General features: G+C 45.6%; 1 protein-coding gene across 2 annotated transcripts in view; it reads right to left on the bottom strand.

Annotated features, from left to right (window-relative positions):
• plch2a (phospholipase C, eta 2a) overlaps positions 1-17,753 on the bottom strand; it is an 84,994-nt gene that overhangs the window by 14,456 nt on the left and 52,785 nt on the right. For both annotated transcript variants that reach the window (XM_084015384.1, XM_084015383.1), the window contains 10 exons: positions 17,180-17,335; positions 16,237-16,335; positions 15,651-15,751; positions 15,367-15,455; positions 13,918-14,100; positions 13,141-13,248; positions 12,455-12,579; positions 11,492-11,576; positions 10,514-10,660; positions 4,038-4,117 (listed from right to left, as the gene is read on the bottom strand). In XM_084015384.1, the coding sequence (XP_083871510.1) occupies positions 4,038-4,117; positions 10,514-10,660; positions 11,492-11,576; positions 12,455-12,579; positions 13,141-13,248; positions 13,918-14,100; positions 15,367-15,455; positions 15,651-15,751; positions 16,237-16,335; positions 17,180-17,335 (1,173 nt within the window). The remainder of the gene's footprint in view (positions 1-4,037; positions 4,118-10,513; positions 10,661-11,491; positions 11,577-12,454; positions 12,580-13,140; positions 13,249-13,917; positions 14,101-15,366; positions 15,456-15,650; positions 15,752-16,236; positions 16,336-17,179; positions 17,336-17,753) is intronic.

The following is a 17,753-nucleotide window of genomic DNA, read 5'->3' as shown; positions in this document are numbered from 1 at the left end:
GAAGTAGGCAGGCTTATATACTCGGGAGGGCTGGCCTTTTCAATTAGTCACTGCAAGGTAACGCCCAGTCTCCTCCTACCAGGAACAAGGAGGCAGGACCCGTAACAGGGCCAAATGCTTAAAGGATGACTACCAACGTGAAAGCATCAGTAAAGACAAAAAGTTTAGGAAGGAAAAGAAGTATTTGCGGAAAAAAGGGAAATATTGGACGAACAATACATCACAATTTTTATATTACGAGAGGAGCCAATATTTTATGTGCTGCTGCAACACCTTTCACCTTAAAGCCCAACATGATGGGAACTTAAATCTGCTGATTTGTGTACACTGAAACTAATTTCCCATTTCTTTATGTCCCTCAGCATGACTTTCAAACTCATGTATATTCATTGGAAGTCTTGTATTTCTGTCAGTCAGGACGACGTTACACTCCAAAACAAGTGTGGAGACAATAAAACATCTTAGTTTGTTTGGGAAAAACATCCCATTGGAACATGTGGTCTCCTGGGTTAGCCACTTTATATTTCTATATTTAAAACATCACTAGCTCTAGCTGTTGTGTGTCCTCCGCCGTAAAGAATGTCATGTTAAGTGTTTCTAGAGCGATCTGTCCAGCGGTGTTATGATGTGGGACTGTGGGTTTATGTGTCTCCGTAGATCCGGCCACGCTACTCCACATTAAAACAAGACATTGTGAACTCAGATCGTCAGCATGTAATCTCCAGTTCTAGGGAACATTATCTGATTGAATTTTAAAATTGATATTCACAACCCAGACTGGTCAGACTGATGCTCTGTGGGTCTACAAGGAACCAATTATTAAAAAAAACAATGGTAGAGATACCAAAGGTAATAAACGTTAACGGCTGCAGATATGAGATGAGACCAACGTGCTCTCTGTTGGCACATCTTCTCCTGCAATCAGGTCCCTGATGATTTTGGATCTACTTGGGGGGGGTGGAGGATGCAGGCAGGTTGAGCCTTCATAACTCATGTGAGGCATGAGTTGGCCTTATAGTTGTAATGCTTGCAGTCGGCTGACAGGGGGGGCTGTGGGGGGGAGTTGGGGGTCGTGTGGCTCATGCAAGATGCCGACTGGGTCTCACTACACCTGAGTTGTGAACGGCAGCTTCAGGGCTCCTAAAAATGTCCTGCCTCTAAATGGAGCGTTTGGAAATAGAGTGGTCCACTGAAATCACAAACAGACACAGGAAGAGAGAGAAAATCAGAGAGGGGGGAGGATGGGAGAGAGAGACTATCAGAGAGGGGGGAGGATGAAGAGCAAGACTATCAGAGAGGGGGGGAGTATGGGAGAGAGAGAAAATCCAAGAGGGGGGAGGATGGAAGAGAGAGACTATCAGAGAGGGGGGAGGATGGAAGAGAGAGAGACCCTCAGAGAGAGGGGAGGATGGGAGAGAGAGAAAATCCAAGAGGGGGGAGGATGGAAGAGAGAGAGACTATCAGAGAGGGGGGAGGATGGGAGAGAGAGAGAAAATCCAAGAGGGGGGAGGATGGAAGAGAGAGACTATCAGAAAGGGGGGAGAATGGAAGAGAGAGAGGGACTATCAGAGAGAGGGGAGGATGGGAGAGAGAGAAAATCCAAGAGGGGGGAGGATGGAAGAGAGAGAGACTATCAGAGAGGGGGAGGATGAAGAGCAAGACTATCAGAGAGGGGGGAGTATGGGAGAGAGAGAAAATCTAAGAGGGGGGAGGATGGAAGAGAGAGAGAGACCATCAGAGAGAGGGGAGGATGGGAGAGAGAGAAAATCCAAGAGGGGGGAGGATGGAAGAGAGAGACTATCAGAGAGGGGGGAGGATGGAAGAGAGAGAGGGACTATCAGAGAGGGGGGAGGATGGGAGAGAGAGAGACTATCAGAGAGGGGGGAGGATGGAAGAGAGAGAGACTATCAGAGAGGGGGAAGAATGGAAGAGAGAGAGACTATCAGAGAGGGGGGAGGATGGGAGAGAGAGAGAGAGAGAAAATCAGAGAGAGGGGAGGATGGGAGAGAGAGAGAACATCAGAGAGAGGGAAGGATGGGAGAGAGAGCGAGAACATCAGAGAGAGGGGAGGATGGGAGAGAGAGAGAACATCAGAGAGGGGGAGGATGGGAGAGAGAGACTATCAGAGAGGGGGGAGGATGGGAGAGAGAGAGAGAGAACATCAGAGAGGGGGGGGATGGGAGAGAGAGAGAGAACATCAGAGAGGGGGGAGGATGGGAGAGAGAGAGAGAACATCAGAGAGGGGGGAGGATGGGAGAGAGGAACAAAATGGGTGAGGCAGGGGGAGAGAGAGAAATCACAACAGGAGACAGGAAACAGCTGAGAAACGGGAAGTACAAAGTCAGGACAATATGAAGAACAGAGCAGTCATTTAAAGGGTGGATGGAGGAGGCGGAGACTAACGTGTGTGTGCGTGTGTGTGTGTGTGTGTCTGCATTATTTGTGAGCCATCAATAAGAGTGTATCAGTGATACACTCTTAGAGTCCATTATTTCTATTAAAGTATTAATTTTCATCCAGTGACGATATCTGACCTTAATATTTGATATTATTTTTAAGTTGTACAGCTGGTTTGTGTACGAAGAGTGAATAATATTCAGCTAAACTATGATTAGAATATGATCCAGGTGAAGGGTTGTTTCTGTGATATCCAAACACTTCCAATAACACGAGAGCAAAAGTAAAACATATATAATAATAATTTCCTAAATTCAAAACATATTTTATCTAATGAAATATCCAGCTTGAATCATATTTGTTTTCGAGCCTTTCAAAAACTATATTTTCACACATTTAAAAGATAAAAGAAAGATTAATTTACAGAAGAAGAAAATGATATCGACACACACGCAGCGATTGTTAGCATAAACGGCTGTGTGTGTGTATGTGTGTGTGTGTGTGTGTTGGTCTGGGATGCACACTGTATCATAATCAGAATATAATAGGCTCATTTATACCATATATCATTTAGGATGACATTGTTGTTTAATAGAGGATCACAGTGCTTTTTCGCCGGATTTGCTCACTGAAAAATGTGGGGCGGAGCTATGGAGAAGAGATCCATCCATCCATCCATTGTCTACCGCTTATCCTGTATTCAGGGTCACGGGTGGGCTGGAGCTGATCCCAGCTGTCATTGAGCGAAGGCAGGAAGGCACACCCCGGACAGGACGCCAGTCCATCGCAGGGCCAACATATAGAGACAGACAACCATTCACACTCACATTCACACCTATGGGCAATTTAAAGTCATCAATCAACCTATACCCATCCTGCATGTCTTTGGAGTGTGGGAGGAAGCCGGAGAGAACCCACGCTTACACGGGGAGAACATGCAAACTCCACACAGAAGGAACCCGGGCCTACCCAGGAATCGAACCCATGACCCTCTTGCTGTGAGGCGACAGTGCTACCCACTACACCACCGTGCAGCCCACGGAGAAGAGATGAGGACTGAAAATGTTTCACTTCTAATCAAAGTGCCATCTGATTTGCCTTGCTGATGATCATTTATAGATACGAATCAATTTATTGAGAACAAACCAGCTGTTCAAATGTGGTGTATGTGTGCTTTAACACGTATGGATACTAGAGACCAATAAATGTTGGTCTGTTGGGCTGATGCATCAGAACAATGTCCTCCACACATCCACACTGAGCTCTCTTACATCTATGTTTCAAACGTCACACTGGAAAGCAGGTTTCTTCCTATGGGGATCTCTTTGAGGATTGGAAAAACTCAGTTTAATGTTCCTGATATTGAAAAGCAAATCTTTTTGGGTCTGAAATGCAGAACATGTTAGGATGGACTTAAACTGGACCAGTAGCTCCTCTCTTTGCTGGTCTCATGCACATTACTAATGTTTATCCATCTCCACCATCTCTGCTTGGTGCAGGATCACGAAGACACGAAGGCCTCCTCTCATGTTAATAATGTAAATGTATTGTTGATTGATAGTACATGACATGTGTGGTGGTAAACTGAAACTGATAGATGGAGCCCATCTGAGTTGAGCTGGCCTCCTTGTGGTACCTACCTTACCAGTGATGTCATTCACAGCTACATGAACAAAGATAGAAGCCTCCTCCATACCTTCCAAGTACACGTGGCGATAACCTGCAAACACACAACCATGACATACCAGAGTCAAACAGAGGGGGGCACATCAAAACCTGATACATTTACATTTAGGTCATTTAGCAGACGCTTTTGTCCAAAGCGACTTACAATAAGTACATTTGTCAAAAGAAGGAAACAAGGAAACCACAACGAATCATTGCCGATAAAGTAAGAGCTAAAAATAGAACAAGTGTTAGGTCCTCATCTGAGTAAACTAGTAGTTCAAGAGCAACAGTGCTACGATCAGAGTGCTATAGGTAAGGTTTTTTTTTTTTTTTTTTTTGGGGGGGGGGGTGGGTCATGCTAGTCGAGGTGAAGTCTGAACAGGTGAGTCTTGAGCCTTTTTCGGAAAATGGCAAATGACTCAGCTGTCCTGACATTAGTCGGGAGTTCGTTCCACCACTGAGGCGCCAGAACAGAGAAGAGTCTGGACTTTGCTGAGCGACATTTGTTTGATTTCAGCGATGGTGGTACCAGCCGGCCAGCTGAAGTAGAGGAGCGAAGTGCTCGCTTCGGGGCATGAGGTTTGACCAGTGTTTGAAGGTAGATGGGTGCCGTTCCATTGATGGCCCTGAAGGCCAGTGTCATCGTCTTGAATTGGATGCGTGCTGCAACAGGGAGCCAGTGGAGGTCACGGAGGAGGGGGGTCACATGGGAGAATTTGGGTAGATTGAAGATAAGGCGTGCTGCAGCGTTCTGGATACGCTGCAATGGTTTAATCGCAGAGGCCGGGAGTCCGGCCAGGAGAGAGTTGCAGTAGTCAAGGCGGGAGATGACCAGTGCTTGGACCAAGAGTTGCGTTGCATCCTTTGTGAGGAGGGTCCGAATCCTGCGGATGTTGTAGAGGGCAAATCTGCAGGATCGGGCCACAGCAGTGATGTTGGGGGTGCAGGATAGTTGGTCATCGAGGATTACACCCAGGTTCCTCGCAGTTGACGACGGCAATACTGTGATGCCCTCGACAGTGACCGACAGGTCCATGCGAGGGCAGTCTTTCCCTGGGATGAAGAGGAGTTCGGTTTTATTCAGGTTAAGCTTGAGGTGATGTGCAGTTGTCCAGACAGAGATGTCAGCCAGACAGTCCGAGATGCGAGTTGCAATGTGGGTGTCAGAGGACGGGGGAAAAGAGAGGAACAGCTGGGTGTCATCTGCGTAGCAATGGTAGGAGAATCCATGCGATGTGATAACAGAACCTAGTGATCTGGTGTATAGTGAGAACAGAAGCGGTCCTAATACTGAGCCTTGAGGGACACCCGTGTCCAGAGGACAGGGTTTGGACATAGAGCCATTCCATGTGACCTGAAAGGTGCGATTTGTCAGGTATGATGTACACCAGGCGAGAGCAGAGTCAGTTATGCCAAGTTCAGCCAGAGTGGAGAGGAGGATTTGGTGATTGACTGTGTCGAACGCAGCAGATAGGTCGAGGAGAACGAGAACGGAGGAGTGGGACGAGGCTCTGGCGTCTCGCAGGGACTCGGTCACTGTGAGGAGGGCCGTCTCAGTGGAGTGAGCAGTCCTGAATCCTGATTGATTAGGGTCAAGGAGGTTGTTCAGCGAGAGATAGGATGACAGTTGGTTGTAGGCGGCACGTTCCAAGGTTTTAGAGAGGAATGAAAGAAGAGATACAGGTCTGTAGCTTCGGATGTCAGTAGCGTCTAGGGTGGGTTTTTTAAGGAGAGGCTTCACGGTAGCTGTCTTAAAATCCGCTGGAATGACACCTGAGGTGAGGGAGGAGTTGATCAGGGTGGTGAGGAATGGCAAGATGTCGTGTGAGATGTCTTGGAGAAGAGAGGAGGGGATCGGGTCGAGGGAGCAGGTGGTGGCACGGTTAGATGTAACAAGTGCGTGAACATCTTCAGAGGTGAGGGGGGTAAAGCTGGTAAGACCATCCGAGTTGAGGGTTGGGGGAGATGTCTTCTGGGAGGGAATAGGCGTAAATGAGGAGCTGATGTAATTTACTTTCTTGGTAAAGTAAGTAGCAAAGTCATCGGCAGTAAGGAAGGAAGGGGGCGGAGGGGTAGGAGGGGTGAGGAGGGAGGAGAACACGGAGAAGAGTTTCCTGGGGTTGGAGGCAGAAGAGTTGATCTTTGCCATGTAGAAGGCAGATTTAGCTGCCGAAACAGTTGAGGTGAAGTCAGAGAGGAGGGGGTGGTAGTGAGTAAGGTCCTCGTGCTGGCCCGATTTCTTCCATTTTCTCTCTGACGCTCGCAACAATGATCTGCTGGTTCGCAGAGGTTCAGAAAGCCAGGGAGGGGGGGGAGATGATCGCGCAGGTCGTGAGATTGGGGGACAGAGAGTGTCCAAAGAAGAGGAGAGTGAGGACATCAGGATGGAGGAGGCTTCCTCAGTAGGTATTAAGGAGAACTGTTCTGAGGATGGTAGCGAGGAGATAACAGTTGAGGAGAGAGCGGAGGGAGTGAGGGATTTCAGGTTGCGGCGGCTGGTGACCATTCGAGGCGTAGAGGGGAGGGATGTGGTGGGCTCCATGGGGAGGGAGAAAGTCACAAAGTGGTGGTCGGACACGGTGAGCGGGGTAACAGAGAGTGCCGAGATGCCACAGGATCTTGTGAAGACAAGGTCAAGTTGGTTCCCGGCGCGGTGAGTTGGTTGAGAGGGGGAGAGCGTAAGGTCAAATGCGGAAAAGAAGTCGATGAATTCAGATGAGTGCAGCTTTCCCGAGTGGATGTTGAAGTCACCGAGGACGACGAGTGGTGTGCCATCATCAGGGGAGCAGCTCAGGAGGGCATCCATCTCATACAAAAAGTCACCGAGAGGACCGGGTGGGCGATAGATCACTACGATGTTGAGTTTGAAAGGAAGGGTGACAGAGACGGCGTGGAATTCAAGTGTAGATCGGGGTAGGTGGTCCAGAGGAAGGATCTGGTAGGACCATCTCGGTGAGATGAGGAGCCCAGTTCCTCCTCCTCGCCCTGTTCGTCTTGGGGAGTGTGAAAACGAGTAGGCAGTTGAAAGGGCAGCTGGAGTGGCAGTGTTTTCTGGGGTGATCCAGGTCTCTGTGAGGGCCAGGAAGTGGAGAGACTGCAGGGAGGCATAGGCTGAAATGGTGTCCGCCTTCTTGACTGCAGACTGGCAGTTCCACAGCCCCCCTAGTACTTCAAGTTCCTTACTGGTGGAGAATGGTGGGTAGCAGAGATTGGGATGGGTTACAGCCTCGAGTGAAGGGTCTCCGGTGAAATCTTCTCCAGTATGATGTCCTGACTGGGATAAGACACATGGCTGCGAGGGGGGGGGGGGGGGTAAGATGTTATGCCTACCTCGATGGACTCCCGCAGATAGACTCCCTTGTCTTTGTTCAGCTGTCTTGACTCCCGCAGATAGACTCCCTTGTCTTTGTTCAGCTGTCTTGACTCCCGCAGATAGACTCCCTTGTCTTTGTTCAGCTGTCTTGACTCCCGCAGATAGACTCCCTTGTCTTTGTTCAGCTGTCTTCGTTCAGATGGCCAGACGCTGCAGCTGACGCTGTAGTGACGGCCTTTTTAGTGCGCAGTTTACCGTAAGTACTGTGTGTGACCCCTCCCTCTAATCAAGTCTATTCACTACACCTGAGGTGGCTTAGTTGATTACTCACTTAACATATGCAGTTTCACGACGATTTCAACAACAACAAGCTATCAGCACAAGACTAATGTTGCAACTAGCTTTACTCACACAATGCCTGAACCCAAATCTACAATTAGTTTCTGACTTACCAACAACAGACAAAGCAGCTTCCTTCCTTGCTTCAGGCAAAATGTGGTTTGAAGGAGGCTTCCTGGCAGCCCTTTAAGTACTGTGTGTGACCCCTCCCTCTAATCAAGTCTATTCACTACACCTGAGGTGGCTCAAACTTAGTTGATTACTCACTTAACATATGCAGTTTCACGACGATTTCAACAACAACAAGCTATCAGCACAAGACTAATGTTGCAACTAGCTTTACTCACACAATGCCTGAACCCAAATCTACAATTAGTTTCTGACTTACCAACAACAGACAAAGCAGCTTCCTTCCTTGCTCCAGACAAAATGTGACAAAATGTCTGGATACCCTACTCCCTCAGACCCCTAACAGCACCTTCTATCAGTTCAGGTTAAAGGCCTTACAGGTCATTGACGCATAGGTGTACTGGAAAGATCCTGTCCGCTTCGTTCAGACTTCTGTTGAAAGCCCCCAAGAACGCATGCAACGTACACTGCCATTACTACAACACGAAAGATCGCTCGGACGAGAAGATCGCTAACTGACATTCACAATTAAGAAAACACCTAACATTATCATAATAAACAAACAGCTAACATGGCTGTTGTTGCTAGGTATGTCAAGCTAGCATGTTAGTATTAGGCAATGTTACTGAAAAGGAATTTACGATGCAGCAACTTATTGCTGGCTAGTTAGCAACAGCTGGCCATGCATAGCCATAAGGTTTGCAATACTACACAGTTAATGTTTATAAACTTCAGTGCATTTCAGCCGTATCGTCTGCAACAGCTGCAGAAGCTCCCTGGCTTTCTGCTGATATGCTGGTCAGTGGTTCTCTGTGTAGTCTACCTGACATGTACAGTGGATAAAAGGCCTCTATAAGGACAATAACACTCTGTTCAAGAAAAACGTCTTATCCAGGCTCAACCAACTCTGAACCTAACCCTGAACTCTGAACCTAACCCTGAACTCTGAGTTGACCATTCAATTCAATTGTATTTATAGTGTCATATCACAACAGAAGTCATCTCAGGACACTTAACACATTGAACAGGACTAGAATACACTCATGATGTTCAGAGTCAATGCAATTTCAAAGTCCCAACATCACCAGGGGCAAGCGTTACAGCGACAGTGGCGAGAAAAAACTGCCTTAATAGGCTTTTAGGCAGAAATCTGGTGCAGCCCAGACCCAACTCTGAGTTGACCAACTCTGAGATGGGCAACTCTGAGTTTTTGGTTCCAGAACAGCAGTTCTAAATTAGTTCGATCAAATCTCAGTATGTAAACTCTGATTTACGTGCATGCCTGCCAACTCTACAAAGCCATCATCAATGGAGCTCCGATACTAGGATTCACCATGGCAACCGGGAGAGTTATTAGATATTACTGAGTGTTTATGTAGAAAAAACAAGCTCATCCTTTGAAAGCGGAGCAACATAACTGCAGCAACGTAGAGATAGTTGGCGTGGCAGACATTTACGGCCCGACTTGTGTATAACTGAATGAAACAGTCGATTGGTCTAAAGGTGATGAGTCTTAATTTTCAGGTTCACAGACTGACTCTGTGGTTGAAATGGTGCAGGAAACAGGGGTTCAACTCCTGTAGTTCACAAAGTAGTGCAACGAACAAATAATCATTTTTATATAGGTTTAATCCCCCCAGGCACAAAAAGAAAGTGGCTTCAGCTGAAAATTAATCATAAGAATATTGCACAAATATTCGCTGGCTGGCTGTAGCTCCTGCTAGCTGCAGCTGCTGCCTCCGTCTGCCGAGTGCAGCGACCGCTGGTCGAGATCGCCAGAGTGCCCGTAGAAGAAAGAATTCACAGACAGACAATTATTTTCTCCGGCCTGGGGAAAATAATTGGACGTGCTTTTGACAGTCCTGCCTCCGCCACAGAGGACTTTCTTTTCACTTTGTTATGTGCTTTTAATGTACGTACACCGGTATGGTATGTTACGAAGATTTCAAGCAATATAACAGAACGTGTTCTGAATAGAATAGCCTATGATGCCTTTAAGCAACGCTTTCTCATAATCACACAGTAGCATCCTAAAAGGGTTTCTGCGATTGTATAGCACTTCAATATATAAAACTACAGTACATCATACACCACGGACGGACCTGTCACCTAACAGCTGCTTCACCGTGTTCTACCCATCGACTGTATAGAAGACAAGGTGACACCGTTAGTTTACGGACTATGGTTTTTAAGCCTAGAGTTCAGCATTTTGGACGTCGCCATATTTAAATTTTTGAAACCAGTAAAGTTATCCATAGAAACTGCAGAGCAGCACCCTTACTGGATCTGGATCCATGTGGATTCTGGTGTGAAGCTGCTAACTAAGTTAGCTTCATAATTCAAGGTCAACTTTACAGCCAAGTGTTAAAGTCATCTTAGTAGCTAACAGCATTGGTAGCGTGGTAGTCACCTGTCAATCAGCAGGTAAGCCCCGCCCCTAAAGCATCCCCTACTTTCTGGTCTGGTGGACTCTAAATGGACTAAATGAAAGACTTGAAACTAGAGATTGAGACCATAAACTCATGTTTACAATGTTTACTGAGATAATACATCAAGAGAGAAGTAGGACCATTTTCTCATAGACTTCTATACAACCAGAGAGGAGGCGCCCCCTGATGGCCAGCAGGGAGAATGACGTTTCAGAAGGAGGCTGCTGTCTGGTCTCACCTGGAACCATGCTGTTGAAGGCGATGGTTCTCTGGCCGATGAAGTCCTGGCCGATGGGGTCATGATCCCACACGAGGAAACGCACCAGGGCGAGCTCCGGCATGTGGACCGTGAACACCAGAGTCTCCTCCCACATCGGGTTGAACCCTAGGGGGCATCCCGAGAGAGAAAGACGGCGGGGTGTGGGGAAGAGAGAGTAGAAGCAAGTTCAGCACTCATCAATTATTCAGAGTGTGTGTGTGTGTGGACTGCTGCCTGAGCAAGTCTCCTCTGCTGAGCTCATCAATTATAGATCAGACAGCTCAAACGGCTCGGCTCCAGCTGGGCTGCTTGACCAGAAACACCAGAGAATATTAATTGTTTGATTTGATATTGTCTAATAGTTCCCAAACATTCAGCTCGCGAAACCCCAAAATAACGGTGCCAGAGACTGGCGACCCCCACTATCCTCGGAGGTGACTGAAACATAAGTATGCACACACTAATAAGCGTATTCAAACAAAGGCCTGACAACCATGATATGATTTTACAGAAACAGTTTACTATCAGATAAAAGCAGAATATCTCAGTCAAAGTCACCTCCAAGGATGTTATAAGAGTAAGTGTCTCTGGCCGTTTTATTTGATAATTATTAGATATTTGATAATATTACACAAAATGTTTTGATATCCATATTGAATATGTGAATAGTTATATTGATCAAGTAATGTGAAATAATCAGTAACTGAAAAATAAATCGTTTTATTAATTGGAAAAAACAATTGTCTTAGATTAGTCGATTAATCTAAAAAATAATCGCTAGATTAATGGTAGACGTGTTACTACAGAAGCAGCCGAACAGCCCAGCAGACTGTTTCCACTAGAGATGCATGAAGACTTGTCATCACAAATGAATGAATGAATACATTCATTTTAACTGCTTGTGTGACATAATGACGAGGTATGTGAAGTCTATGAACCCTGAGCATCACCACTCACCGTTGTCATCCACCACCCGGGTCTGCTCCTTGCAGCAGTCCACCGGGAGGCCAAGGAGCTCCACCTCCACGAAGGGATCAATGATCTGACAGGGAGATAGGACAGAGTGTTCATTATCGCCTCACACAACACAACACCATAGAATAGAATAGATCCTCATGGAGGAGGAGACGAACACAAACAATACGTTGAGAAGTGCCAGTGGCAGTCTGTAACATTTTCATCTATGTAATTGTCTTTTAAGTTCCTATCTTTCAAAGAGTGAGTTGAAACAATGGTGGTTGATCATGTGACCCACTAATGAAAGTGCTTGTTGCTGCTTTGCCCAGAAATAGGATCTCCGTTTCTGTGGCCACATTACCACTAAACTCTAAATGAGTTTGATCTTTTTCCGTCAGTCAGCAGCGGATGGTCTGCAGGTGGAGCTACTCACCGAAGTATGCAGCGTTTACTTGTAATCGGAAATCGGTTACTTCCAGCTGCTGAGTCAGGCTCCCTCTAGTCTAAAGTGTTTGAAGGCATCACGCAGATGAGAGACAGTCCACACTGTTGGTGAGGGAGATGAGTCCCAGATGCTCGCCTGCAGTTCCATCTACCGCCACAGAGGCCACTAGAAGCAACGCATCTCAAATCTTACAGACTGTCACTTTAAGAGTTTTAAACATATTTTGATGACTATCAGGATAATATCGTGAATCCTAACCAACTCGGCAGGATAATGGTGACAGACCCAACCGACATTGACTCAAGTGACATCAGTGGAGGACATTTCTCAGACTTGTCCCGTCTGTCTGTTCAAAACGAGTTTCTACACTGAACGTCTTTCTTTCTGCACAAAGCAGTGTGTTGTAGTGATGCTGTTACTCAGAGTCATGAAACAAACACACACAGATGAGCACAATACTCTATATCAGAACATGACATACATGACGTAGTGTGTTATTGCATGTACGTGCGTCCTACCTCTCCTCTGTCTCCCAGCATGGAGTCTTTGGGTTTGGGCAGCTGCTGTCCACTGATGATCTTCAACACCAGCTGCTTCTTCATCTGACCCGGCAGCGGGTCCTCCAGGTTCGGGTTAAAGGCACCTGCAAGGGGAAGAAAAGAAGAACATTGAACATAGGGGTTCGCTGTGAAAGCACCTCAGTCGGCTTCAATCAGACGAGCTTCGTTTGTGTGTAAAAGCAAACCAACCAACCAATCAACCACAGGATGAAAGCAACTGTGTTTACCATCGAATAACACAAATTTGTATGTTGTTGGGTATATTGTATATTTTGGTGTGGATATCTATTTTACTACCATCTACCCTCGCAACAACACCTCACACCCAGTTTGCTTTCCCATTGACAGTTTTTTGTTTATTCATTTCTTCCTGTTTTTGTCTTCATCATGTTTTACTAGCTGTAGTTTGAAATCAATATTTCAGTGATTGGTGATTAAAAGGACAGAAGAGGTTCTTCTTTTACACCTTTGCACACATCACCTCCTCAGGAAATCCCAACTCTTCTACTCGTAAGAAAAGATGAGCATCACACTTGATCAGGACCATTAAACGGATTTCACGGCTGACACCTGAAGTACTCCTCGTCTACATTAGAAGGGGGTCCAGGTTTTCAGCTGCAGTGAGTGGTGTTGTAGATTCTGACCTTCACACATGCAGGCAGGCTTGAGGATGTAGCCACAGTTGCCGTTGCTGTAGAACTTGGCCCTGTTGAGCTGCAGGACTCGGCCCTCTGACTGGTAGTTCAGTGCAACTAAAAAAATCAAAAGAGTTGCCTGGTTATTGTCAGCAGGTTGGACGTGAAGCTTTAAAGCGGCAACTTCAATAACAATAATTTCTACTGCACCTGAAAAAGAACACAAACAATCAGAGCTGAGGAGCCTCTGACGCTGATGTCAATCAAATACACAAGGTTCTGTTATTCTATTTCCAGTATTATATTCATGATTCATTATTATTAATTATTTATTATTATTCTTTTTGAGTATATTTTCAGTAATATATGTGTTATTGTTTAGCTGTAAAAGGAGAACGTTTGTGAATCAACCGCCACGTTGAAAACAGTCAAGCCAAAACCAAGAAATATGTTGGATTCATGACAACTGTGTTGGATTTGATGAGCTTCACCAGCAGTGATTGACATATGTGTTTTGAGACTCCTCGGCTCTGATTGGTTGTTTTTTCTGAAAGGAGGCAGAGGAAGCTGATGGTTTCACGGATTGTCTGTCTCATGAACTACTTCAGGATATAGTGATACTGCAGCTTTAAGAGGTTGTGACACATCTGGAGTGGGAGGAGTCAGACACTGCAGCTTTAAGAGGCTGTGACACATCTGGAGTGGGAGGAGTCAGACCCTGCAGCAGCAGCAGCCTGGAACATGCAGGACCCCCATGAACACATGGTGGTTGGGTGGTGCTCCTACCCAGCTGGCAGCCGGCATTCCAGAAGGGCTGGGGGTTGAAGTTGGACGAGTCCACGCGATAGGAGGACGGGTAAATGCGGGACAGCTGCCGCTGGTTGAACTGGATGAAGGACGCGGCCTTTGTCTGCATCACCTGGTGGGCTTTGGTCTCGCTGAGCGACGACACCTGCCAGCTGCAGTTTTCTGCCGGGGGCAACCCAAACACATCATCATCATCATCATCATCATCATCATCATCATCATCAGGCTCATAAACCTCATAAACCTCATAAACACTTATCATAATAACAACTGTTATCCAGTAGGGTTAAACTAATTAGATTTACAATGCAATTATATTTGTATAACTCAATCTAAACATTTTAGCTTTTTTAGTATTAAAAAGTAATATTTCATAATAATAATAAAAGTTTGTGAAACTTTTATGGTCTGTGTCCACATCATATAATTTTGCTCCTAGAGACGTGTTAGTCATGTAAGTAGATAACGGTAGCGTTGCCGTGGTAGCGACCTGTCAATCAGCAGGTAGCCCCGCCCCTAAAGCATCCCCTGCTTTCTAGCTTTTTCTTATTTAATGGGCTTGTTAGGATGTGTTGCTTTCAAATACTCGTTGGTCTCCTTTACTTTTCTTATGTCGTGTTACCTCTGCTGAGTCAGCACGAATGAGGCCATGATTTACTCTCTTCTAACCTCAATGTCATGTTAATTTCTATTATTCATAATCCCCGAGATTTAATAGCTCATGTCTGTCTGAGCAACATTTCTGTACATTCCAAACATTTCCTAAATATCTAAGTTCTCTGACATTTCCAGAATAAAGTGGTATTATTCTGAGAAACACGTTGCAACATTACAAGACTAATGTTAAAGTCCCAGTGAAACTGGAGATGGAGCATCTTTATTTTCCATACTGTGAGTTGGACCCAGTCAAACTCAGTATCTAAGCGCTGTCCATTAATATCAGATCAGAAATCAAATCCATTACATTTGATCGTCTCGGGTTCAGGATGGTCTCGGGTTCAGGAGGTCTTGTGTCACTAAATGTTGCAGACTGACTGATGATGTCACATCACATGTCAGATCTTGTTTTAAAGGCAGAAAAGATGAAACAAAAACAATACCGTATAATCATTTCTTTCCATATATTTAGATAACAGGTGAACAATGTGACCCGGAGGCTGTTCCCTCCACGTAGACCCCCACCAGGGTTCCTCCATCACAGCTGAATTAAACAACTAACCACTGCTGCTGCTTTCATACACTGATTGATTGCATTGCTTTTGTATCGTGTTGGTTTGAACACAGCATAGTGGAAACTAGCATGGTGATTTGACCTCTCACCTCAAGATATGTGAATGGAAATGGGTTCTATGGGGACGAATGAGTCTTTAGCTTCACCTCAAATTAATCTTTCACCCTGAAGAGTTAGAGAGTGAACCGCCGTCTCACCTTGAGCTTCGATGTCGTACAGACCAACAGAGCGCGTGTACTTGACCAGGTCAGACAGAGCTCTCGATAACTTCATGGTCTTCTTCTTTCTGTCAAGGTCAACAAAAGTCAAAGGTTGTAGGACTAAAGAACCCAGTCAGCAGAGAACATACGTATATGTATATTTTATATTTATATAACAGATTAATTGTGTGTGTGTGTGTGTGTGTGTGTGTGTGTGTGTGTGTGTGTGTGTGTGTGTGTGTGTGTGTGTGTGTGTGTGTGCGCGCGTGTGTGTAGCATACTTGCTGTGGTGCAGGGGGGCTCGGGAGGCGCCGCTTGTACTCTCCTGGTCCGTATCGGTGTCTTCAAAGCTCAAAGTCTTCTTCAGCTTGGTCGTCTTTTTCTGCAGAAGACAAAGTTATTCATAATAATGTTGGAGAGTCTTCTTCTACACTACAAGGTTGATTCATGACGGTAAAATCCAGGTTGCTAATGACAACGTTTCCAGCGTGCTCAGATCTTGGTCTGGTAAGAATGTTTTGGTACCAACAGGGTGATGAGCTCTATGACGGCAGGTGTTCACACACAGGAACAGAACTAGACATCGAGGCAGAGGACCAGGTCTCTGCAGGTCCAGACACCACCACACCTCTTGTGGGTCACATGTGAAGATCTAATCAGGCTCTGCCTGTGTAGTAAACCCTCAAGTCTGGAAATCATAATGAGTCTGCTTCCTAATCTACAGGATTACAAAGTGATGTCATCACAGGTAACAAGTGTGGTTTATATTTCTCCCTTCACCCAGAGTAACGAGAACACGTCGTGACCAACACAGGAAACTTTTCATGTAGACGTTCCGAAACACGGAGAGGAGAAATGAAAGAGAACCTTGCGTTTGGAGAAGCTGCCCATGAAGGAGCGTCCTGTACGCTTGTTGCTGCAGGGATTAGCCTCGTCCGCCGTGTCCGTCCCCTCCTCACCTTTAACCTTTGACAGCAGAGGGAAAACCCATGTTTGTGTTCGGAAATATTTCACAAATGTGTGACTGAAAAGGAAAAATCATACAGATTAGGAATTCTCCTGTCATCACCCTGATATTGTATATGTTCGTATCATAAACTAATGCAAACTAGTTAAAAAAACCTGAATAAATACCACAAAGTGAAAAAGCAGCTAATCTTTCCACCTTCCTTCCTACATGTTGAAAAGAAATATTTTGCATGTTTTGAGGTGCACCACTCTGACAAGCTCTTAATAAGATTAAACACATTCATATTTCCTTGAATGTCTCCATACATTCTAAATACCACGTTCAGATATTGCGTATTAGCAAGTTATGTAAATTAAAACATTCATAAGGACAAAGCACTCTTTAGAACATGTGGTAGTGGTGCATGTCAGTCTCTAGTGGCTAAGATGAGAATTACAACAAAGATCATTGTGACTAAACTTTTAGATTTGGCTTCTGACAGACAAGCACAATGCTGCCACATGAACAAAGATGATAGAGAACCATTAAGGTGACCGGGTGAAAATGGCTTTGGACTGTAAAAAAGATCATGTTTTCTACCTCGCTGACTTCAATATCACATAACGAGGGAAAAAATAACTTCAAGCTTTATCCTGCAGAGAGGGCAACTCTGATAATACTGATCATTGAATCCGGAGTGATTGAAGATGAACAGATGTCTGAGAATCAAACCGAAAACCACCAGCAGCTCAGAATCTGACAGCCGTTCAGAAAAACACGGTTGATTAGAGAAGAAGAGGAGTGCGGATGAGGAAGTGTAATGTCTCCACCTCCTGTGAAGAGGTGGAGCTGAGGGTCTACCTGGGAGCCGGTCTTGTCGGAGGCTTTCCCAGCAGGAGGCAGGGCTGCAATTGTGAAGCTGTCCGGGTCTTCACGGTCTCGGATCTTGGACTCCTTCATCAGGTTGTCCAACTTTTTCTTGGCAATGTTCTCCACCTGCTTCCTGTTGGCCGACGTCTGGAGGAGGAAGGACGTTACACAAAGAACGGTGATAATCATGCATAAGATATGATCAGAGGAGCATCCTGTCGGCTGAGTCATGTGTCTGCTCTGAACCATCTCTCTCCTGAGTTTGTGGCTTAAGAACAGGTGAAAACATGCTTTCCAGAATAATCTGGAATACATCTGTGAAACAAGAACAGAAAAGATTGTATTTCTAAGTTTCAAATAAAAAAAGATGTTAAAACAGATGAACCCAAGAATCAAATCTACAATTTGCATGGTGCAAGGAGGGGAGAGGATACGCGTCGTTCTTATCTAGCTGACCTGAGAGCAGTAAGTTGCCAGGTTTTTACCTCACCTTTACTCTGAGCAGACACAAAGAAAAACAACGCATGCAGGATCCCAGCAGAAGTCAGATTTCACAACGATGTCT

Source organism: Eutrigla gurnardus, assembly GCF_963514095.1.
Source record: "Eutrigla gurnardus genome assembly, chromosome: 8".
In the NCBI taxonomy this organism is placed as follows: domain Eukaryota; kingdom Metazoa; phylum Chordata; class Actinopteri; order Perciformes; family Triglidae; genus Eutrigla; species Eutrigla gurnardus.
The sequence above is the reverse complement of the archived record's forward strand: the minus strand, read 5'-3'. Positions and strand labels throughout refer to the sequence as shown.